Source organism: Crocodylus siamensis, chromosome 11 (assembly GCF_052110815.1).
Source record: "Crocodylus siamensis isolate JL-2025a chromosome 11, ASM5211081v1, whole genome shotgun sequence".
NCBI classification, from domain to species: Eukaryota; Metazoa; Chordata; order Crocodylia; family Crocodylidae; genus Crocodylus; species Crocodylus siamensis.
Genome location: NC_143405.1, coordinates 21,763,854 through 21,789,532, shown reverse-complemented (window position 1 = coordinate 21,789,532; position 25,679 = coordinate 21,763,854). Strand labels below are relative to the sequence as shown.

The window sequence follows — 25,679 nt, the reverse complement described above, 5'->3', positions numbered from 1 at the left end:
GTCTAACAGTACTACATATTATCTGGCATCTCACCTGGCATAATATGTTTTCCAGTTGCAGGCTATGGAGATAAGCTGAAGCATGAGTTGCACACAAGACAGTTTAAGAAAGACTTCTGCTGGCTCCCAGTAAAGTTGTGCTGGACCATATTCTATCAGAAACTCCATCATCTCTACAATCTGCTCATGAGTATAGGAACATGCCTGTGGATAGAAGAGGCAGGAAGTTTAGGAGAGGTATCACAAGAGTTACACACTTAGAGATCAGGCTTAATACTCTCGGGCAGGGGCTGGCTGCTACCAATCCCCTGCACCCATTCCCCCCACCCTTCCCTCCATTGAGCCTGGCCTTGATACAGCTGTGCTCCAGCTGGGAGCTGCACTTGCACAGCAGCCTGAGAGCAGGGGGCTAGGAGAAGCAGCAGTGGCGTGCATACAGCTCCCAGCTACATAGCTCTGGTGGAGGAACTTAGTCAGGCTTCTTAGCCCGTTTCTAGAGACTAGATTACTCCATGATGATGCAAAGACGACTGGTCTGAAAACAAATAGCTGAATCCTAGTAGCAGACCATGAATGTCTCTGGTATTGTTACAAACTTCCCTGTAACTACAAAGTTGAAAAGTTTGTGAAGAGAGTAGATTAATATGGTAAAATTCTGCTGTAGATACTTTTAGCTTGATTTTTTAATGTTAGTAACAAAGGAAGAAATAGCACCTCCCAATTACACATGACAAATGTGCCAATGAAACTGCTAAAACTATTTTCAGTTGCAATATCACATCGCAAGGAGGTAACCAACCTGTTTCATATCCCTGTATGGATTCCACTGGCTTTAAGAGACCACTTGATTCCCACTTCTGAGACTGTTGTGTTTTCACAATAAGAAACAGCATCACAAAAGCCTGCTCACCTTGTATGGTGGTTGTGGATGGACCAAGATGCCACCTTCAGTGCGCTGGAGTGACTGCTTCACCTGTTCCAGTTTGATGGCAAGGTGAGCCTCAAAGTACCTGCGCAGGGCCATGCAGGTGTGCTTGCCAGTCTGTCGGCTGGCAAAGATTTCATCATCACTTAGCAGGGCCCCCTGGTCTTCTAGGTTTAGGATCTCTAGAGTGCTGATCTACATAAACAAGTCAAGAAATGGGAAACACCTTTTTTCACTGGGTTCATAATTCACAGGAACTAAGACGCCAACAGCTTCTAACAACATTTGTACACAGATACCTTACTAAATGGAGATGAACTCACTATTGAATGCAATAGAAACTATCACAGCTGAAACTGGATAACTGGGTCTCTTAGGTATTAAATAGAATTATATTTCGCAAATACAGACGTCTGATAGAGTAAGCAGCACGTATTTTCTGAGAAGAGGAGTTCCCTCTTACCTCCATTACTTATAAAAGCAAATACAAATATAGAAGTCAAATCAGTGAAACTCTGAAAAATGTATTTCTACTGCAGTCATCTTGTCATTCAAGATCACTGTGGTAGAATACACGTGTTAAGTGAAAGGCTTGAGAAGTGAATCAAAGTTACAGGCAACACCCACTGCCGAACTATACAGCACTTCATTTAGGGCACTTTGTCTCTAGACTTAAGGAAAGTATGTAAAAGGACCTTCAAATATGTGAAGGAGTTAAAAAAAGTAGGGAGGGAGGTTTGTAAAATCTACCCTTTGTCCACTTTAAGTGGAGGGAGAAGGCAAGAAAAGTAACACTTCCCAGCTAAACAGAGAAGCTTTAGAATTAGACATTAAAATCATTATTCAGGATATAGGTGGCTGCAAGCCTTACCAAGTTAACCAGACGACGAAGGCCATCATGCCTGTCAAAGAGCTCCAGGACAGCACGGAAGGAGAAGCAAATAGAGAAGAACATGGTAGCATGACAGCAACCTGATGCATGGGAGCACTCCATCAACCACAGGGTGTAGTTCACCACGTCCGAGAGCACATTATGGGGATGCATGCACACCTACAAAGCAAAAGGACAATCCTGATATTAGGCAGCCAGAACACAGTTCCATCAACTTACTGGCTATGTAAAAATGAAGTCAATAACTTTTGTCCTGAATAGCAGCGATATAAACCCTGAATTCAGAAAGGAGCTCAACTTCAGAAAGTAAAATGGTAGCAGAAATTTTCATGAATAAGTAGGGGTGCACTGGTAGGGATTTTTTGGGCCAATACCGATGGCTGATTATTAACCAGCCATATCAGCCAATACTGATCCAATTGCTGATATGCAGCACGGCAGCTTGAAGAGCAGCATCCGGCTGTTGCATTTATTGTGGGGAAGGGACAGATTGAGGCTCCCGTGGTGAGAGTGGGAGTGGGGCTGGGGCTGGGGTCAGGCTATGCTCAGGGCAGGTGGGGGTGGGGCAGGCAGTGGTAGCGCTGGGGGGGGGCTATGGGGGGCTACAGCCACCCCAAAATTTGCCATATCCCCTCCCCACCGTTCCCCCCCCCTCCCAGTGCCACTGCCACCTGCCCCAAGCACAGCCTAGGCCCAGCCCTTCTGCCAGAAAGAGCTCGGCACAGCCCCCAGCCCACAACAGGCAGCCCACTCATGCCCCATGCACAGATCCAGGGGGGGCATGTGACCCCCATGCCTCCTCTGGGGGTGTCCAGCAGTTGGAGGGAGGGGGCAGGGGACTCCCACAAGCCATGGCTCTGTCCTGCATCCTGTCCCACCCCAGCTGTGCAGCACCCACCCCTGCTCCAGCCCCACTCCCTCTCTCACCACAGAGGCCTCGAACTGCACCCCCCCAACGCATGCCCCTTCTCTCCCCCTGCCCCTTCCTCCCAACAGACTTAACAGCTGGACACTGCTCTCCCAAGCTGCTGAGCTGCGTTCCTGGCTGCATGTATGCCGTGGCTGCACACGTGCATGCAGCATTTATTGGTGACATTATCAGCCACATCAGCCAAAAAAGCCAGTTGCCAATGATGTCAATTTTCCTTTTATCAATGCTGATATGATATGGACCAATGCATCAGTACACCTCAATGAACAAGGTTCAAAAGCATGCGTGTAGAAAAAAAAAGAAAAAGCTTTTTCTTTGCCCCATTTAATCTACAGTGGCTGACTACACAATGGTCCCACTTCTTCAAATGAGAAATGGAGTTTTAATAAACCGCTTCACTAACTCACAAGCCATTACACTACATCTAACCTGGGCCCTAGGAACTCTATCTGGGCTGGGGTCAGGGATGATTTGTTTTTCTTCCTCTTTTCTACATTTTTATGAAACTCTTCCCTTTGCTCCCTGCCAAGTATCTGGAGAAACTAACAGGTTCAAGAGAGATCTCCTATGCTAGACACTGATTATCCAAGTATTCTGGCATCTCCCACCACCACTGGGTAACCAAATGGATTACTTGTAGCAGCAAGACTTACTCATTAATTTTGAAGTTAATCATTCATCAAACTGGAAAAAGAATGGTTACTTACCCTATAGTAACCATGGTTCTTTGAGATACTACAGTCAGCATGAATCCTGTTATATGCATGTCATGGGTGTGAGCTTGCAACGTCTTTTAAATAGTTGTATCCATTTGGATCCTGCACATGCCCTATATACCTCATGCTCCATACAAGGATTCACCAGGTTGAGCTAGCCTCCATCTCCAAAGTAGGCCCACAGTAGTTGGGGACTCAAGGTGGGAATGGAAGACAGGTCATAAGATTCTATACTGACACCTTGTAAGACAGCTGTTCCTCCTTCAAGTATGTGCCATTATACGTTAATGCCAAACAGCATCCCCTTCAAGAATGAGGAGTGGGAGCTGACTCTGTTGGATAGGGCCTGGAACAATGCTTTCCTAAATTCAGTCTCAGCTCTTGCAGCCAAATCTGGTGATTTATGCTTTACAAACACAAGCAGACATACCATATTTTCTTGCATACTACATGCCCCCCCCAATAAGACACGCACCTTGTTTTGAGAAAGCAGAATGAAGAGAAAGATTTTTAAGGAGTCAAGGCTGTATATATTTCAGCATCAGCAAAACTAGTTTTAACCCTGTCATACTCACTGCCAAATTGCCTTAGCCCTCAAAAGTAAATGTCACTCTTCCCTCCTTGGGGCTGGCAGGGTATGACCCCAACCTGCCTACAGTAACTTAGTAAGTGACCATCCACAACCCTGACACTGCAGAGTGAGCCTTAATGGACAGTGAGCAAGGAACACTTTCCAGCCACTAGACTCGTTGCACAGTTATACACTGAGTCTCTGCCAGTGCAAGGGCTTGCTTGGCCTTTAGAATAGCCCTAGGGCTGCAAAGCAGTATGGGAACAAATGGGAAAGGAGTCAAGTCTGTCAAGGCACTAGCAGAGAGCACAGAATACATCTACAGTATCTGCAGGGATTTTCCCCTCCCCATGCATGGAATGCAGCTTCAAGAAGAATACAAACAGACTGGCTTAAATGAAACTCAGACATTATCTGGGGATGAACATATGAGATTTTGATATTAGCTTGTCCTTACATAACAAGATATATGGAGCATCTGCTACAAGTGCTTACAACATTCTCGCTCTTCTGGATAAAGTGATGCCTACTCGGACATTCAGAAGGGTTCACATGTAGTCAAGTCAGGCTACTTAAGTGGAAAATAAGCCTGCACCCTTTGAGAAGTCTCAGTAATGTTGGATGTGAGAAGATGGAAAACCAAAGGGCAAAACACTAATATCCATAACCCTAATGAGCCTTGAAGGAACACAGAAACCAGGTTTCAAATGAAATACGTAGTCCAGGATCTTCAGCAACAAGGCTGACTCAGGCACAAGGCCATGTCAAGATGCCTATACAGGTATGAACCTCTTCCATTTGGAAAGGTTTTCTTCTTTGTACCACAGATCCTGAATGCACTATGAGCAGATCTTTTCTATAGCACTCAATCAATCAACATCCAAGCTGCAAATTGCAGCAACTCTTCATCTAGGGGGAACATTTGTCTCTGGTTCCTCAATAGTAATTATGGGTTAAACAGGGAGCAATAAGGATTGCACAGAAGAGCAAAACAGGTCCATAAATCAGGGCTTCCTCAGTTATTTAAGAACCATGAAAACAAACACGGTATTGTCCGTCTTGGCTCTGAGAATAGTTAGACATGTTAGCAAGGCATAAAGAACTTGCTTGACTACATTGTAGAAATAAGATGGCCAAGTAAAGATTCCATACCCATACATCCTTTGGAGCAGAAGCTGAGGCATTTAGCATTATTCCTGTTGGCAAAATCTATCACCAAATTCTCAGGAAAGGTAGGCGATGGAAAGAATGGTGACTTTCTGAAGTGACCTCTCTGGGTTGGTAAAGGATCGACTGCATGCTAATGGAGCCTGCCAAGTCATTCCTTGTGGATACAAAGCTAGCGAGGAACTTCTGTAAAAAGCACTTGTTTCACTGCACATGAAGGTAGACTGCTGGCCCCATGCTGGTTTATTGTGTACACTATCCATACTACCAAATGCCACTGGATTGCAAGGAGAAAGAAAAAAAAACTACACTTATACCCAGAGCTATCCCTGGGGGAGGAAAACAAATCATGGCAACCAGTTTGCTAGCCTAGATATCTATAGCTTTATTCTGCAGGGACCACATGCCTTTAATGGGATGCTGGTTCATGTGGTCATTCCATCTTGTCTGTGACCACCACACCAGAAAGTGCCGAGTTTTAAAAGAGGGCTCCTATCCACATTTGCAGGGACATACTCACGAGGTCAACGCTTCAAAGGTGAGGCAAAATTACCACATACATTTCCTGAGTTCTTATTTTGTGAGCAAATAAATGATCTTAAGGAACAGTAAGACCTCAGGCAAAGGTTGTCATGTAGCATCAAATATGTACAGAGGCTGCTTAAAGCAAGATGTATTGCAATTAGATGTATAATCATCTTACTCACTAGGGACTAAATGTAAAGGAATCTTTAAATATGCCACGCCATCACTACATCTATGGGCCCTAGGAACTCTACTGTCTGGGCTGGAGTCAGGGATGATTTCTTAATGAAGATGGGCAGTGCATATTTCAGGCTTATCACAGTTCCCTAGCATAATCCTCCTTTGATCAGCCAGTGAATTAAGTAAAGAAAAAGGGTATTCCTTAGATCTCCCACTACAATGGTGAAGCAGATGATAAAGACTATGACTGCTGTGGAGGGTCCAAAGGGTAGAATATTTTTTATAGGAAGCAATCTGATACAACTGTGAATGAGGTACCTCCTGCATGTCTAATAGCTGTCAAGGCAACGAACCTCAAAAATGGAATGCAGGCAAGCATTCCTCTCCTAAATCTAAGGTGCCACATATATTTGTTGAGCTTCCTCAGGTGTAAGGTAGAAGAAAGACTCTTCTTTCTATAGAATAAGAGATGCCAGCAATAGATGCCCTTGACCCCATAGTCTCATGAAATTTCTGTAACTCGTAAGAGGAGCAAGGAAGCCAACTTTTATAAAGCTCTTGTGAGAAGAGTTTTTAAAAAAAAACAGAAAAGATGCTATAAATGGGAGTAAAGAAAAGAAACAGACACTCTTGCCCCTGGCTACCCTTTCTAACATTAATTTGTCAGAGACTTAGTCTTCAGGAGCTGTGTTGTTCTCTAATCAGCTCCATGCTGGTTTTGGTGTAGCTCCTGGCAATTCTATTAAACCTGCTGCCTCTGGGATGGAAACTAAGGGTAAGACAGGCTGATGCTTACTGCAAGTGGTACAGGGACCAATCCAGGGTGCACACTATATGGACCAGCTGTGTGCTACCTCCAGGCTGGCCCAGATTGGGTCCCATATGTCAGAGCCAGCAGGCAGGACCAGTCTGGCATGGGCACCCAATGTAGCATGGAGCTGGTAAGCATGGGAAGGCTGATACAGGATGTGCACAGTATGTGGTGCCTGTACTAGACCAGCCCTTTGTGCTGGTTCCAATGTGTGGGGCTGGTCTGTGGGTATGATCTAGCAAACAGACTGGCCCTGCGCATGGGCTGGATGAGGTTGACACCCCCATTCTAGTTTACACATTCTTAAGAGTCTTAGTATGGTCACAGAATCCTCCAGGGAATGCAGCATTCAGTGGTTCTGGCACTAAGCAAATCCATTCACTCCAACAGTAAATCTTCAGTGATCTAGACCTCACTAGGGATGCCAGGTACCTGAAACTGAAAAGTCTGGTACATGACAGTGGCTGTAGCAAATATGTTCATTGCTGCTTATAGGGCAGTTCTCGACACCATCTGGATTTGTCTGGCTGTGAAACTCATTTTCACAGGGTGGGAGTTTGGATAGTAATTAGATGTCACTTCTCCACATGAAGACATTGCATTCTGCAATCATTAATTCTTCAGAGGTGGAAGTGTAGGTCTTCCTGCCAAAAGATCCAACCTCTCTAGATCCTTTACCCCGTATATTCTTTTCACTGATCTCACTTTCTCCTGAACTGCTGAGAAGACCACTTGTCCTACTGCTGAATGAGAACAACACTGCTCAAAGCCTTCAAGAGAGACTTGTTACCACTTTTCTGTTTTCTTAGATATGGGAGAAAGGAAAGTTAGGGTATACTAGAATGCATACTGGATCTACAAGGCCTTTATTTATCACCTGGGTAATTCTGTTTGATGTCAAGGAGTGCAATTAAAATCAGAAAGCTTCCAGTATTTTCTTGAATTATAGCCATCTTGATATCTAGGAGTTTGGATCCATTAGACAAGAACTCTTAGAAGAGAGTTTGAAATAGCCTTTGGCCATTGCTGGGGCCAGAACTATCATTTTGCTGTAAAAACAGGGATTTCTTGAGATGCAAATGAAGTTGAAGCATTTGTTCTCATGCCCCCTCTCACTAAAGGGAATACGAGTTGTCCAGTGATGCTACAGGTAAACTCAATAGTTCTTCTAGTATAGAAGTGAGATACCTTGCCAGTCTACAATCAGTAAAATGTGGATCCCAAAAGTACATTTGAGGCCAGCATGGTGCAACGCATGTGCTGGATTGACAATGGCTAACCACTTAAGCCCTGTGGCAGTTCAAGGTATAGAATTTCCTGAGATGTCTCCAAATGCTATTCCCACCTGTCCAAAGAAAACTTCCTACTACAGTTTTAGGAGGAGGAGTAGCCCCATGATGGAAATGAAACATCACATACTACAATTCCTAGTATGTTAATAGTAGACGTGTCCATGACTCCATGCTAAGAAAAAGGTAAATCAAGAGTCTTGAACAGTTAATGTTAGCACTATAAGATGACCAGGAATCCTAGTTTTCTCTGTTTAAAAATCCCCAAATTGTCTGATTAAAAGAAAATCCCAAAGTTTCTAATTTAAAAACCAAAAATCCACATTTTTCCATGACTAAAATGAAATGCCACTATATAAATATAGGTATCAGTTAAACAAAATGTTTTATTGATATATTTACATTTTTAAAATAATTTGGAAGCCTACCAGTGCCTCAATAATTGTTATAAAATACAGTCTAAATACCAATATATTTTGGCATTCAATTTTGGTTCTTTTATCATGGAAAAAAAAAAAAAATCAGAGCTACCCCTACTCCCTTTGCTCACCAGAGCATGGGTCCAACTGCAGCTGTCTATCATCCTTCCCACTGCTTTGTGGTGTTAAGCAGCCCCGTTATGCTGGTGCTCTGCCCCTGCCTATACCATTGCTCCTCATTGCCAACCCACAACCCCCTGGCCCTGCTGCTGCCCCTCACTCCTGACCCCCCAACCCCAAGGTATGGGGAAGAGAGTGGGTATGTGGGGAAGGGGGGGTGTGGGCACAGGCAATGTATGGTGAGAGATGGGGGACACAGGCCCCCCCAGATTTCTACTCTCACAATGGGGCATGGGGCTGCAGCCAAGGCAGACCAGCTGTAGGCAGGAGCTGCCTCCACAGCCCAGTGGGTGGGACCTGGAACAGGAGGAAGCGCCGTACCACCATGGCTGCCAAGCTGAGGTGCCCTACAGCCACTCGATAGTAGTGGGGAGCACAACTTTGCACTGCTGACACGCCTCACCTTGGGGGCCATGGTGGCACTCCCTCTTGCACCAGGTCCCACCTGTTGGGCCATGGAGGCAGCTTCTGCCCAGAGCTGGTTCCAAACTTAGCTGCAGCCCTGCTCCCCATTGTGGGCACAGAAGTCTGGGGGGGGACATGACATACCACACTTCCCACCATGCATCGCTTGTGTCCCCTGCTCTTCTGTCAGGTCACCTGTGCCTTGCCCTTGCCCCCACAGACTTACCCAGAGCTAAGGGAGCTGCTCTTCACCGCTGCCTCCAGCCCCAAGCAGCCCTTTGCAGGCTGGAACTCTGTCAACCTGAAAGGGGAAACCTGCCACTTCCTGGGTTTTTCTCCTTTAAAGATCTGCTACTTTCTCCTTTAAAGGAGAAAGTCTGCGTTTTTCCATGGCAAACAGAAAGCCTGGATCCCTGAAGATGAGTCAGCATCAGTGCCAGTTCCAGAGATGCCCTTGGGATTAACATCAGTACCACTCAGGAGGTAAGCTCAGGAGGCTGGTTGCCGAAGCCCTCAGAAAATAATCTGGTAGAGAGGGGAGTCCATGATGAGTGGACGTTCCTTAAGGAGATGATCTTTGAAGCACATGGGAAATCCATCCCAGCCCATAGGAAAGGTAGGAAAAGGGCTGGGTGAAATCCACATCGTACTTATGGGCTCGGCAGCATTACACACACTAGCACCACGACCGAAAGAGACTTGGGAGTTGTGACTGACCACAAAATGAACATGAGCCACCAATGCAATACCACAGCAGGCAAAGCCAACAAAACCCTGGCTTGCATCTACCAATGCACCTCAAGCAAGACCCAGGAAGTCACCCTTCCACTTTGCTCAGCCTTGGTGAGGCCGCAGCTGGAGTACTACATGCAATTCTGGACTCCGCACTTTAGAAAGGATGTGGGGAAGCTTGAGAGAGTCCAGAGGAGAGCCACATGGACGATTAGAGGACAACAGAACAGGCCTTATGAGGAAAGGCTGACTGTGAAGTAGTGCTTCCTGATATCTAGCCTGAATCTACTCTCAGTCAACTTACAGCTGTTATTCCTTGTTACTCCTAGTAGTGCTTGGGGGAACAGGGACTCTCCCATAGCCTGCTGGTCCCCCTTGGCCAGTTTGTAGACGGCCACCAAATGCCCTCTCAGCCTTCTATTGTGGAGGCTGAACAGGTTCAGGTCCCATAGCCTCCGCTTGTAGGGCCTGCCTTGTTGCCCCCGATCATGTGAATGGACCTCCTCTGGACCCTCTCAATGGTGGCCTCATCCCCCCTGAAGTGCGGTGCCCAGAACTGGACACAGTGCTCCTGTTGTGGCCTGATCAGTGTCACACAGAGGGGGAATATCACCTCCTTGGACCTGCTTGTGATGCATCTGTGGACGCATGACAAGGTGCTGTTAGCCTTCCTGACCATGTTCTCACATTGTCGACCCATGTTCATCTTGGAATCAACGATGACTCCAAGATCCTTTTCTGCCTCTGGGCTGACTAGAAGGGAGTTCCCCAGCCGGTAGGTACGTTGCTGGTTCTTCCTCCTCAGGTGCAATACCTTGCACTTGTCAGTATGGAGGCCCATCCTGTTCTCTTCCACCCACACCTGTAACCTGTCCAGATCTAGTTGTAGCCTGTCCCTCTCTTCCAGCATGCCTACTTCTCCCCACATCTTAGTGTCCTTCCTACTCCACATCTTAATATTCTTCCTTAACTACCCTGTTTAAAATGTCACAGACTGGAAAAATAAAAAGGGAATGCTACAATAGTCTAGTCTGACCTCTTAAATAATACAAACCATGATGTTGTCCATGCCTTTATTAACCCTCTGCTGCAGGTTTAATGTGCATTGGGGGGTATTAGCACTCTGCTACTGGACTGTACAGTCAAAGCAGCTATCCACGCCTGGATCTTGCATGGAAAAAACACCCCGGAAAAGGAATGGTCATCAGCTGCGGAGGAGGTGATAGTGAGTTTGACCTTTATTTTTTTTGTCTTTATTTTTGTAAATAGTACAGGGTTTCAAAGCCCTGAAAAGGGAATTTACTTCCAAAATTATTTCTAAATCCCCAGCTACATTTCCCCTAAACACAAATACCCTCCAAAGTATCATTGTACAGATCCCATCACTTTACTTTGCTGCGAAGGCCATTTGCTTCAAACAGCATTTTGCTTTTCAGTTCCACCTCTGTACTACGTATTCATCACTTGAACTTCCAGGAGACAGAATTCAATGCTCTACCAATCACTTCAACCCTATTAAGAGAAAATCTTACCCTCTCCATAGCATCCTGATTGTAGGACAAATAGTATAAGCACATTGAGACCCCTGTAGCTGCCATGGAAGGACGAGGAATCTCTAGCAGTTTCTGCACTCCTCCATGAGCAACAAACTCTGTCGCAAACTTGTTGTGCAGCAGCAATGATGCCAAATGCTAAGAAAAGAGAGAGACAGAGAAAGAGTGCGTTACTGCAAAATTTATTCATTCACTGACACTTATGAAAGAACCTGCCCTTCTTGCTATGCAGGGAAGTAGCAAAAAAAAAGATGTCTCCTTCCTTCAGCTCCCCCAGCACACCTTGGACAAAGTATAGGATTTAACCTGTTCACCATACATGCTTTTGTATCAATTATATCAGCAGATCCAACTATCAAAACTCATGCATTTATAAATTACATACATTTCAGAATCCTGCACTGATGCTGCTGAAGCTTTTGCTAAGGCAGGGGTTTTCAACCGGGGTACGCATACCCCGGGAGTACTTGGGATGGCCTCAGGGGGTACTCAGCACCAAGCGCCGCCACACTCCCCACCCCCCCAATTGGTCCCCCCACTGCTCATCTGGCCGTTGGGGAACTCATGCCTTCTTGACTGGCCGCCAGGGGTACACTGCCTCCAAAAAAAGTTGAAAACCCCTGTGCTAAAGTATCCTTTGCTGAGGCCCTTCAAGTTACAAGCAATAAAGCAATCCAGCAATGCCAGCTCAGCACAGCAGGGATGGAGGGAAGGGCTGGAGCTGAGGTGGATGGAGGAAGCAGAAAAGCCCTCTTCACAAGGAGTCCCTTCTTTAGGCAGCAAAAAGGTTTCCTGTCATGACATATCATGTCCAAAGACTAAATTCATCATTAAGAAAGTACTTTTTCCATATGGTGATAACATGTCTCACTTCAGAAGCCTGTCTCTCTATTCCAGGGTGGGCTATTATTTTGGGTGAAGGGCTGCTTAATGAGGTTTGGTGAGCTGTCAAGGGTTGTAGGGGTAGCCCTGCCCCTTGACAGGTGCCCTGCCCCCTGGTTGCCATCTTGGGACCAGAAGTCCCACCCCCTAACCCCATATCTTTGCCACCAGAAGTCCCTCCCCTTGTCCCATACCGGAAACACTCCTTGAGCAGGGTTGCCATCTTAGAACCAGAAAAAAAAAAATCAAATCATACACTAAAAATCAAATACTTACTGTAACATTTTAATTTTATCACAAAAAGTATTTGTCATGATTTGTATTTGCATAGTGTATATAGAGGTGATTGCATAATAACTCAAGAATAAATTCTTAAGTCTTGTGTATTATGCAGGGGGGTATGAAGGATATAGGGGCAGTGTGTGGCATTTGTGGGGCATGAGGGAGGGTGGGGGGTATGCCCCCCCCACACACACACTCCTATGGCACAGCAGCAGCAGCAGCAAGTGGGGGCACTTGTGCCTGGCAGGGTGCAGCTCCAGCCAGTGCTGCACATAGGGGCAGTCTCATCACTTCCAGTGAAGTCCAGGGACCTGCGCAGCATGGGGCAAGGAAAGTAGCTGGCTCTAGCACAGCTGGGTTGCCTCCAGTGCTACATAAATGCAGAGGCTGCACATGCCTGGTGGGGAGCACCAGCAATAGAGGCAGCCCAGGTGAGCTGTGCCCCTCACCCAAGTGCAGCGCTGGCTGGAGCCATGCACTGCCCAGCAGTGTTTGTGCCATGCACGAGTGCCCTGAGCACACCTGCCTTTGATGCTGCTGTTGCCACTGCTGCCTGCCAGGGCTGTGCACCATGGGGGTGGGGGAGATCCCAACACCCCGTCACCCTCACACCCACACTCTGCCCATCTGAGCTCTATGTTGCCACTGCCCCCAGGCACAGGCTCCACACTGCCACCAGCGCCAGCCCCATGCTCTGTTCTCCCACCCAGCTGCAGCTCTGCCCCTACCGCCTCCCTACCTGCTGCCTGGAGCAAGTGGGATGCTGGGGAAGCCAAGCAGGTCCCCCAGCAGCTGCAGCAGTGGCAGCAGCAGCCCCACCCGGAAGATGCATCCTGGCTGGCCAGGCCCTTCTGCCCACGAGGGTGGGAGTGAGGCACGATAGGGTACGTTGGCAGGGGTTGTATATACGTGGGTGTCTTGTTCCCATCCTCATGGGCAGAAGGGCTGGATGCGGTACAATTAGTTGGTGGGTGACACAGGCTGGATGAAAGTGCCTGGTGGGCCAGATCTGGCCTGTGGGCCATATTTTGCCTGCCCCTGCTCTATTCTCTACTCCAGCTTTTGAAGCCATTCCCCCTCTACTTGCTCTTAACATGCCAGAACCACTGGAACCTGTACACATAGGGAACCTGAAACACTACCAAGTTAAAAGCTAGCAGTAGAGCCAGAAATAGAAACAATACTTGACATTCATTCCCACCAATAGTCTTAGTCTCCATTTATTCTGAACAGTTTCTTCTACAATCACTGCTTTTTTTTTTGTCCTTTCACCTCCGGTCAAGAAAGTATCCAATTCAGTTTCCAGCCCCAGACTAGTCAACAGGAAACACGAGCCCTCTTTACTGAAGAGCATGAGGGTTTGCCTCAACAGTTTGTGGCACGCACTAGCAAACAGGCAGCCCGATACTACCAGAAATTAATGAGCAACTACTTCACATTGAAGATAATTTACCTTGAGGGCTTCAAAAGTGAGCAGTACATCATTGGTTCGTTTCAGGTCAATGTAATATATCATTAGCTCTCTTGATCCAAGTTGCATGAAGATGGGCAGCAGCTGAGGACAAAGAGTAGAGAAACTTGCTCAATGGTTGAGAGAATTTCAAAGGCCTTTTTGGTTTTTACTTTCCCCAACCCCAATTTTCCCTTATTAGGAGATACCTGTTATGAGAGGTCAGAGGTAACCAGCTCCATCCATAGGAAGCAATAAAGGTTAACAGACCTCTTGTAATACATCTGCTGACTGCAGCAAGTTGCGTGACAGCTGCCACACGGAAATCTTAAGACAGTCCTTCAAGTGCAGCTATGGCATGTCCACACAGGGAACACCCTGGCGATAGGTTCCATTTTCCATCTGTGCAAAGACAACTACCCAACGACTGAACAGAAAAAACAGGAGAGCAGGGCAAGAAAACCAAAAACCCTATGTATAATCCTGTGTGCAATAGTTTTAACACCATTAATTCATATGTTATATATGCTTGCTGACAGATTAAATGATCCATTCAGCCATGCAGCAATATTAATGGATTATAGTCTGACAGTTGCTCTGATTCTCTCAGAAGCAAGGTGCACATGCGCACACATGTAGGCTGCACCATAAAGAATACAGCAACACAGAATCACTCTCTCAGATCAAAGTTAAACCCTTCAGGGGAAGTTTGTTATGCAAAGATACAGCCTGTTTACAGACCAATGCTAAACAGGTGCCCTGCTGATCCAATAAGGCTGCTCCTGTTTTGTCCAGCTGTGTAACAACATCAAAAAAGCCCCTTTTTCAGCTTTGAAAAGAATCTGTAACGTGAATGGAGCCAACTTCAACTAACTAGGATAACTGCAGAGGTCACGCAAAGATTACACTTTAACACTTTGCACTATTCCTTAGGTCACTATTTCTCAACCCATGGTTCACAACTCAAAAGTGCATCACAAGAATACATGAAAGGGTCACGAACAAACTTTAAAAAATGGATCAACAAAATTAAAAAAATGGAGTCTCCTTTAAAGGAGAAAAGCGTCGGAAACTGTGGCTTTTCCCTTGCAGACTGTCAGAGTTCCAACCTGCAAGGGGTTGCTTGGGGCCCCCCCATGCCCTCTACGCCCCCAACCCCTACACGCACCCACCCCCAGCCCCGCACACTGTGGGGCTGGGGACTGCAGGCATGGGGCAGTGGATCAGAGTGAGGGGCACTGGGTCAAGACTGGCCATTGATGTTTACCAATGGGTCCTGGTACCAAAAAGGTTGAGAACCACTGCCTTAGACAAATCTCAAAAGCCAGGGTGTTAAGACCTGTTTGGCAAAAAGGAAGCCCTTATATATCTCAAGTAAAGTGATTTGCCTTAAGCAACACAACAAATTACTTGGATTTCAGAACTTAAACAGGATCCAGGAGTCTGCTACTCAGCGCAAAATGCAAGACTGCATTGCTTTCTGGTCTCATCATCATTTTTATTCAGATTTCCCATAATTTAATGGAGCAATTCATCTGATAAACAATTCAGGGATCCACATTGGTACCATGACACTCAGATCATTCCTGAATACAACAATTTCAATAGAAGACCTTAAGCATATTCTGTTTCTCCTCCCCATCTGCTCACCTCTTGGTACTCTCCCAGTGGCGTCAGATATTGAAGAATTAGTCTCTGCTCTATGGCAGGAGTCAAAGGGTAAAGCGTATAGTTAGTGCCAATCACCCATGGAGACATCTCTGACCAGCTGCTGTTGGACAGTTCCACAAACATCCGCTCTGGTTCTGAAGCAGAGAAACCCAGCTTTTGCTTGGCCTTTCGAAAGTTGTCTTTTTCATGCTGTTTCCCTGATTTGCTTTTCCTCAGTCCCCCATCCTCAAGCTTTGTAGCAGAGTTCACTCGACTACTGGTCTTGTGGCTTGAATCAAGATGAAAAGAGATCTCCATATCCCCAGCAACTTCCTCCTGTTCCCCATCTACTGCCATCTCTCCATAGTCCATGTCCACAGCCTCTTCATCCAGTGGCAGCAGAGGGTCAGAAGGCAATTTCCGAGGACTGGGACGTTTGTTTTCCTGCTTCGTAGTCATTTCGTTAACTTGCAGCTCTCGAAGCCGACGAAGTACCAAAGCCACCTATTAAGCAAAAAGAGGCAAACATGAGCATGCCCACTGTCTTCAGGCAGCTACAAAACAGCACATGCACCAGGTTCCTATGACTGGACAATATTAAAAAGAAACACCAGATTTTTAAGTCTTTTCACATTTACCATACAAACCCCTTACACAATAAGGCATCATGAATGTTATAGTAATCATTCGGGCTCAAACACTGGCCTACCTCCAAAATTTAAACCTCAGGATGTCAGAGCCTTTCTATTTGAAGGCTAACAAATGAGAGTGAATATTATTCATCCCAAGCGGACCTAAAATTATCCCACTTATTTGTTGACAGCTGAGATAAAAAACAAAACTAAGAGTATGCATATACAAACCAATTAGTTTTATATAAAAGTGTTTTATTATTGACCTTCATTTCACAGTCTCTGTCCCATATGTGAGCTTTTGTATATTATAGTTATGAATTTAGAGTGAAAATTTAAAATGCACTTAAAGATAGGAGCACAAATCACATAAAAATTTATTTGTATTCTTTGTGTCCTTCAGCTCTTTTGAACACACAACCCACAAAATATCAGGTAACAAAATAAACCATCAATAAATATACACTTGGGAAGAGACAGTATGTAGCACAGGCTATTTACTCTTGCAAGTTTTGCAATTAGAGCGACTAAGCCCACAAAATAGCTGACGAATGTCAGCAATGGCAGGCAAACAAGAGAGGATTCTTCACTTTAAACCAGGGGTGAGCAATTATTTCAGGCAGAGGGCCGCTTACTGAGTTTTGGCAAGCCATCAAGGGCTGCATGACAGGCAGCCAGGGGCACATAAATATTAATTTTCTAAATTGTTAGGGGCCCCGTGGGTCAGATAGAATGGCCTGGCAGGCTGCATCCGGCCCGTGGGCCACATTTTGCCCGCCCCTGCTTAAAACCCTTCAGAAAAGTTAAGTGTTTCATGAAGACATTACCAATTGCGAGTTCTCATCCCTGTAGTTGGCAGCAATATCTTGGTTTTCCATAGCACCTCCTAGCAGCCCAGTTGCATATGTCCGTAATGGCTGATCAGCTTCTCGTGCCCACTTAAAGAGATTTTCAACTATACCTTCCTAGAGAAAAGACAGCAAAAAGCAATTCAGATAGATGCTTGAATTTCCTTCTTGTCTGCTCCACCTCCCATCAGAGCCAGTCCTCTCTACCCCACCTAAATAAATCATCCTTTTCTGTTCATTAAGATCATTTGGGAGATTAAAATATTTTAAAAATTGCAAATTTTAACTATTCAAGTTATACGCTAACAATATTCAGGCATCAAAGATTTTAGATAAGGATTTATATGCATGAAGAATCTAACAAAGCATTCTTTTGGCTTATGGCCTGGAAAGTGCCAAAACTCCAGCGTGGATAAAAATCAACATTTTTTTTAAATGGATTTTTTTTTTTAATATATAAATCAGATTTTTTTAAATTGTTTTTTGTTGAAATGCTTTTTTTTAAAAAAACACTATATATAGTTTTGATTTAAGATATGTTAGAGCTCAAAGATTATCATCATGGGAATAAGGATTAAAATGTCTAATTATATACTATTTGAGACAATATATTCATGCAACTTCTTTAGAAAAGTTTTATAAGTAAGGTCACAACAGGCTATGTGCTATATTAGGGGCCCAATCTTACGGGGTTCCCAGGGGCTCTTCTATAGATTAGTAAAGATTAAAGAAAACCGTTCTACCCAATGGGACTCAGTGCTCAGTCTACAAGATCTCATTAAGCATCTCTGTGATGCTTAGCTTGTTCTCAAACTGTGGATTTGTCTCTTAAGAGATAACATCTTTGTTAACAGCACTATATGGGAGGCAAGAGATAACAGACCTGATTACCTACCCATTAGCCCTCTTGTCTCTGAAAGTTTGTGTACACACAGTCAAGCCCTTACCTCTTCCTAAAATGTCAAAGTTTCAAGAAGTTAAATGAATAGAGGATTGTTGGGGGCAGAGTAGATCTGGGCAAGGAGGAGGAATCTGGAGAAAAATGCCGGGGGGGGGCAGTAGAAACAAAAGAGAAACATTTTGAGTAGATTATTTCAAAACGGATAAGTTTCTGAGTATAGCCTCTCCATTGATTTGAGATCTAGTGAGGGAATGATATGGTAGAAAGAAAAACCTATCATGGCAGCAGGCTTGCCAGGCTATAAAAGAGACCCTGTTCAGGATTATTTTAAACAACAAGAATGCACACTTTATAGAAAACAATGATTAAATAGAGGTTTCTTGCCCACTGATTTAAATCTATTTGATTTAAATCAAACCCACCCTGCAAAACTCTATGGGCTCACGTGGACTATTTAATCAAATTTTCTTCTCAGTCACGCTGGCAAAAGCCCAAATCATTCCAACTCACTTCAGGAGGTGATAATTTGGATTTGCAGTGATGTAACGAAGCAGAATTGGACCGAGCATGCTTAACTTCGTTAGAAGTTTCACTAATCATTGTGGCAGAAGTGGGCAATAATTTCGACCAGAATGCCACTTCACAACTTTTGGTTAGCTGTCAAGCGCTGCAAAGGTAGCCCTGCCCTTGACAGGAGCTCTGCTACATGGTTATCATCTTGGGACCAGAAGTCCCACCCCTAACCCCTGACCGTTGCTACTGGAAGTCCCCATTGCCCACCCCCCACCTTCTGGGAGGGGGGTTTGACATCTTGCAACCAAAAAAGCCCAGCAACAAACAAATTATATTTTTTATCCTGATTTACATGTGTTTGCATAGTGTATATAGAGGTGATTGCATAATAGCTCAAAATAAAGTCTTACTTTTGTAAGCTGGGGGGTGGGATTTGTGGGGAAGTGTGAGGTTTGTGGGGGAGGGGGGAGGAAGAGTGTGTGGGTGGGTATGGGCCCCTCCCATGACACAGCACCTGCTGCCAGCAGCAATAGCAGCAGCAGCAGCAGCAAGCCCTCGGGGCACTCTAGGTCCTTGGCAGGTAGAGCCCCCACAGCGGCATGCCACTCAGCCTGAATCCTGGGAGCTGCACGTGGTAGCACAGAGACAGTCCAACCCACTGGTGCATGCCTTCAAACCATACCAGGTTGGCTCCATGCCAGCATGTGGGGCTCCAAGCACTACAAGCAGGAGCCGTGCACCATTGGGCTGGGCCGGCTGCAGGCCTCCACATGGGGCTTCCAGCACTCCAGCAGGGAGCCGCACATTGAGGCATGGAGCTGGCCCAGCCCAAGGGTGCATGAAACAGGAGCCATGGGGAGTTGCATGCCATCGGGCCAGGCGGTCTCTGTGCCGCCAAATGCAGCTCCCTGTTGGAGTGCTGAAAGCCCCACATGGAGGCACATCCCAGCCAGGCCCAAAGGCATGTGACTTCTGCCTGCAGTGCCAAGAGCCCCACGCGCTGCCATATAGCAAGCTTGATCTGGCTCGAAGGTGCATGCCAGCAGGCCGGGCAGGCTCCATGCCGCCACATGCAGCTCCTGAGATTCACCTGGAGCCACGTGCTGCCAGGGGTTCTGCCTGCAGCAGGCCAGGAGCATTGAGCGCCCACGACCTGCTGATGATGATGATGACAGAGCCTGTGCTCTGTGGCAGGAAGCCCACCCCCCACTCACAAACCTCACCCCCACCCATCCCCAACCCCACACCCAACCCCAGCCTGCAGACAGAATCTGCCCTCCCCACTCACCAGCTGTCCAGTTGCACACCATCATGCTCAGTGCCTCTACATGGGGCTTCCCAGACGGAGTGCTGGGAGCCCCATGGAGGTAGAAACACAAACTCATTGTCCCCCCGCCCCAACGGCATGCAACCTCTGAAAGCCTGCCTCCCACTGGCCTTCAAAGGGGCAGCAGTGAGCTCGTAATAATTTTTTCTGGGTGCCACACTTCAGGAGGGATGTGGACAGCATCAAGAGAGTCCAGAGGAGGGCCACTCGCATGATCAGGGGGTAGCAGGGCAGGCTACGGGACCTGAACCTGTTCAGCCTCCACAAAAGAAGGCTGAGAGGGGATCTGGTGGCTGTCTATAAACTGGCCAAGGGGGACCAGCAGACAATGGGAGAGTCCCTGTTCCCCTGAGTAGTACCGGGAGTAACAAGGAATAATGGCCATGAGTTGACTGACAGCAGATTCAGGCTAGATATCAGGAAGCACTACTTCACAGTCAGGGCAGCTAGGAACTGGAACCAACTTCCAAGGGAAGTGGTGCTCACCCCTACCCTGGGGTCTTCAAAATGAGACTAGACAACCACCTAGCCGGGGTTGTTTGACCCCAGCAACCTTATCTGCCCATGGCAGGGGGTCAGACTTAATGATCTGCTTAGGTCCCTTCCAATCCTACCAACTATGAAGCTATAATTGTTTTTTGGTGGGGGCCTGCAGGTTGGTTAGAATGGCCCGTAGGGCTGAATGTGCCCCACGGGCCATATTTTGCCTGCTCCTGCACTATAGCCAGACTGTGGACACCCTTAACAAAAAAAAATCCCCCAGAAGTCAACAGAAAAACTTAAGCTAGCAACTGCTCCCCACTGAAAATAGGATCAGATTGGAAATTCCTTAAGCCCAGAATTACTTGGGGCAACAAAAAACACATGGAAGTATACCAACCATTACATAAAAAAAATAAAAAAATAAAATAAAATTCTAAGTATAAACTTAGTTGTTTTTGAACAATGTATCTGACATCCACATTCATCTGACAAATTAGAAAAACATCAGTTACAAGGTAAAAGATCAAAGTACAAGGTCCTGCTTTTCTATTTAAATAAGTGCTATCACTGACCGCCCTCAAGAGTAAAAAAATGTTTGCATAGCACAGTGCCAGACTAGGGCTAGTATCCATTACAAATGTAGTAAGAGAAAGAAATACAACACAAAACAATAAAAATAATGATAATTAGCCACCTGTTTCAGAGAAAGGAGGGCCATCAGCTTTGCCACAAAGATTTAAAAAGGAGTATAAATTGTTAAAATGCCATCTAGTTTTTACGTAGCAAATTTTATAGAACACAATTGGTTTTAGCCCTCTCATTTTTCTACTTTAAATGCTTTTAAACTATTTTAAATGATTCCAAACATGATTAGGAACCTACTCAATTCATGGCCAGACAAAGGAACTTTCGCAGCCTGCTTGTGGCACAAAAAGCCAATTTCATAGGCATTTCCTGGTGGCCCTGCCCCTTGATGCTGATAGATGGTGGAGACGGGTGAAAGGCAAGGGGGCAGCCACCATCTTGGCTGCTGGCTGCCCTTCGTGCTTCCACCAGCCAGTGCCTTCCCATCCTGAATAGGCTGCAAAGTAGTGAGGATCACTGGCTGCACTAGGGAGAGAGCATTTTATTTTTAATTTTTTTTAAGTTGATTTCATGGACTATTGCTGATTTTGTGGTTTCCATGAAATCCACAACATGGTAAATTAAATAGGTCCCCAAACTGATGGATCTTAAAAGACCACTTTGACCACTAGAGGGCTAGGTTACTCCAGAAATAATCAGAACCCTGTCAAAAAATGGAATAAACCAATCCACATAGACGGCGCAGACAAATGTAACAACTGAAATGTTTCCAAGTGAAACACACTTGGAAACACTTCAGAAAGGAACCATTTTAGCCAGAAGACTTGCCATATTGACTATATTGTTGTTTACATGTGGGGAATTTCCTTTCGGAAAACTAATAAGAATATGATTCTCATGATGTAGGCAAATTGCATGGGCATTTTAAATATAGACAAACAAACAAAAATAAGTAAATTCTTTACCACATCAACAGTTAAAATGCCAGTACTGACTCCTATAGTACTAACCTGCCTGCAAATTATAAAATCCCCTAAAATTAAAATTGTATGTTTGCTATGGTCTGCTGCTCAAGAACTTATATGCATCTTTTATCAGGCAATGTGGCCAGAAGTTTCAACTCTGCATAACAAAGATCTGGGAAGCCAATACTGCTGAAACATCCATTTTGTAGAAACTTTCAAAAACAGTGATGGTGCCCACAACATGCAAGAGCTAAGACAGAAAACTGGCAATTCACCTTCCCATGTTCTTTCAGTCTGAGAATTACATAATGTCAATTGTACACATTTTCTGTAGAGAAGACAAAGTTTAGCCTTGAGAAATTTCCATTCCTTTTTAAGTATTGCTGATAATATATTTACTATATTGTCACATTGTAAGTAGAGATGCACCAATACATCATTCTGATATCAGACTGGTACAGATATAAAGAAAATTTGCTGTATAGGAAAAAATTGGTCCAATGGGGCCAATAATTGGGCCAATAAATGCCCATGCAGGCACACAGCCGCAGCGCAGCACTCAGGTAACAAGGAACAGAGCCAAGCAGTGTGCAAAGCTGCCTCCAGCTGGTAAGTCTGTTGTAGTAGAAGGGGAAGAAGGAGGGAAGGGGTATGGGGGGAGGCAGATCAATGCCTACAGTGAGGGAGGGGGCAGGGGCAGTTGCTGCCCAGCTGGGGTGGGGCTCAGGACAGAGCCACGGCTCATCGGGGGCTAGGGGAGGGCAGCTCCCGCCATTGCTTGCACCCCAGGAGGACACAGGGTGGGAGTGTGCCCCACAATCTGCGTAGGGCGTGCAGCAACTGCAGCTGGGGCTGCACTGGGCTCTTCTTTCTGGGGGATGGGCTCAAGACAGGAGCTATGGAGGGGACTGCAGTCACCCCACATTTTGCCATGGCTCCCTCCAAGAGCCACTGCCGCTGCGCACCCATTGAAGCCCCAGCTCTTCCCGGCTCAACCCCCACTTTCCCTCATGCGCCAGGATGAGCTGGGGGTGTGCCAGGCATCTGGCGGCACTGAGAGCACACCTACAGCAAAATCTGGGGTGTCTACAGCCCCCTCCATTGCCCCCACCCCAAACCCAGCCCCCAGTGAGAGAAGCTCAGTGCAGCTCCAGCTGCAAACTGCCTGCCCCACCCCTCCCAGATTCAGGGGGCATACGCTCCCCCCCACCCCAAGCAAAAGCCCTCCTGGGTGCATGCAGCAGCAGCAGGAGCCAACCCCTCCCCCCCCCACAAGCCGCAGGTCTGTCCTGCATCCCACCCTACTGCAGCTGGGCAGCGCCTACCCCTGCCCCCTCCCCCTCCCCAAGTGGTGGAAGGGGTTGATCTCCCCACCAACACCCCCCCCTTCCCTCCCAATGAACTTACCAGCTGGAGAAAGCTTGCCACACTATACCAGAAATCAGATCAGTATCTGCCAATATGCCTCCTTAAAAATCAGATATCAGTATTGACCCCAAAAATCTCTATCAGAGCACCCCTAATTGTAAGTCAACATTTTTCCTTAAAAAGATCCATTAAAAAAAAAAATCATACTGTATTCAAATGCAGGTTCAGCCAATAAGTGAAACTATCAGTTACTGTTGTACAGAGCAGATGACTCTGTGGTACCCTTCAAGGCCAAACACTGACTCTTAAGGATGCTATGCAGAGTTATCTGCTCCATCATGATGGCACTGAGGTAGCTTTATCAGAGTGGATGGGGAGTGGCCACAATCGCACCACTACCCTAGGGATCTCCCTGGCCTGCTCCTCCATCTTGAAGCTAAGGACTCAAAAGCCTTAAGAGTCATCTGTCAAGTTGAGGCTTCCAGATCTCTGGCTAACTTCAGCCAGGAGAGACCCTTGAAGTTATCCCCAGGTCTTGGACACTTCATGCAGACTCAGGAAACAGCCTCCAGAGTGAGCTGGCAGGGAACCATGAAGAGATGGACACATTTCAACAGTGCATAAGTTTTCTATTTCAGGCTTTAATACATATACAGTTCATTGCTTAAAAAAATTATTTGGAGAAGACTGGTGATCCTGAACATTTCAAGTACTAAACTAAAGAAGTCAGATAGTACAATTTAAAAGATGCATTTTATTTTTCCCAAAGTGTAAGCAAGGTACATTCAGCTGATCTGTGTTTTGATAGAAGTCAAATGCGAGCTGATACTTGCACTTAAAGGTATAAATACATCTTGCTATGTATCAACATGAAATTTTAGGTTGAAGACAATATGGTGAGACTTGGGCAAAGCTATGATTTGCTGGAATTCACCATCCAGCGCAGGGTGCCAAGGGCCTGCAGCAAGGCAGCAGCCCTAGACTTTAAGAGGGCCAACTTCAACGAACTGAGGAGATTAGTGGGAGAGGCGCTGGGGAACTCAAGAGTAGGGGAACTCAGTGCCCAAGATGAGCGGTCATTCCCTAAGGAGACAATACTCAGAGTCCAAGGGGTGACAATCCCAACAAGAAGCAAGGGGAGCAACAGTGCCCAAAAGGCCCCCGGCTCACCAAGGGCATTTGTGAATGCCCAACTGCCAAAAAGGAGGCGTACACCCGGTGGAAGGGAGGGGCTATCACCAAAGAGAAGTATACCTCCACCACTTGGGTCTGTAGGGAGCTGTTAGAAAAGCTAAGGCAGATATGGAGCAAGGGCTAGCATCAAGGATCAAAAGGTAGCAAAAAGTCCTTTTTTAAATATATAGGGAGAATGAAGCAGGCACCAGGTAATGTGGGGCCCCTGCAGGATATGCTTGGCAATCTGGTGGTTGCACCAGAGGAGAAAGCAGACGGCTTTAACAAATTCTTTGCCACCATTTTCCTGTGCAGGGACCAGGACTCCCCGACCAGGATTCCAGACGGACTTGGAAGAAATGCTGCCAGGACTAAGGTTGGGGAGGACCGGGTTAGAGAGCCTTTGTGGGGGCTGGACATGTTCAAATCAGCAGGTCCAGATGCTCTCCACCCCAGGGTATTGAGGGAATTGGCAGGGGTTATTGCGAGGCCCCTGGCATGGCTTTACGAGCACTCGTGGTGCTCTGGCCAGGTGCCAGATGACTGGAGGAAAGCCAATGTGGTCCCCATCTTCAAAAAGGGGAAGACGGAGGACCCAGGCAACTATAGGCCCATTAGTCTTACTTCAATCCAGGGGAAACTTTGAGAAGATCAAGGAGCACATCTGTCATGGCAGCCCATTTCATTAGGGCCAGGTCCTGTCAGACCAACCTGACTGCCTTCTACAATTAGGTCACAAATGCATTGGACGCAGGTGTTGTAGTGGATGTAGTCTTTCTGGACTTCAGCAAGGCCTTTGACACCATCTCCCACCCCATTCTCATCAAAAAACTAGGCGACTGTGGCACTGATACCTACACAGTCAGATGGATTGCAAACTGGCTGAAGGATCATACTCAGAGGGTAGTGGTGGACAGGGCTTTTTCGACCTGGAGGGATGTGGGCAGTGGAGTCCCCCAGGGCTCAGTCCTTGGGCCCACACTGTTCAATTTCTTTATTAGTGACTTGGACAACAGGGCAAAAAGCAGCCTGTTTAAATTTGCTGATGATACCAAGATTTGGGGTGAGGTGGGCATGCTAGTAGGCAGGGTCAGATTACAGCAGGACCTGGACAGCTAACAGGGGTCAGCTACTGAAAATAGGATGGGTTTCAATACTGACAAGTGCAGGATGCTGCACTTGGGCAGTGGGAACAAGCAACACACTTCTAAGCTGGGAAAATCCCTTCTTGAGAGCATAACAGAAAGAGATCTTGGAGTCATTAGTGACTCCAAGATGAACATGGGCCAACAATAAGAGGTCACGATCAGTAGGGTTAACCATA

At 46.2% G+C, this 25,679-nt stretch overlaps 1 protein-coding gene across 2 annotated transcripts in view; it reads right to left on the bottom strand.

Moving 5' to 3' along the window:
• Window positions 1-25,679, bottom strand: part of DCAF1 (DDB1 and CUL4 associated factor 1) — a 99,267-nt gene that overhangs the window by 53,088 nt on the left and 20,500 nt on the right. For both annotated transcript variants that reach the window (XM_090023030.1, XM_090023031.1), the window contains exons 6-12: window positions 17,020-17,157; window positions 15,561-16,064; window positions 13,914-14,015; window positions 11,276-11,434; window positions 1,797-1,976; window positions 911-1,120; window positions 35-204 (exon numbers count right to left, since the gene is read on the bottom strand). In XM_090023030.1, the coding sequence (XP_089879156.1) occupies window positions 35-204; window positions 911-1,120; window positions 1,797-1,976; window positions 11,276-11,434; window positions 13,914-14,015; window positions 15,561-16,064; window positions 17,020-17,157 (1,463 nt within the window). The remainder of the gene's footprint in view (window positions 1-34; window positions 205-910; window positions 1,121-1,796; window positions 1,977-11,275; window positions 11,435-13,913; window positions 14,016-15,560; window positions 16,065-17,019; window positions 17,158-25,679) is intronic.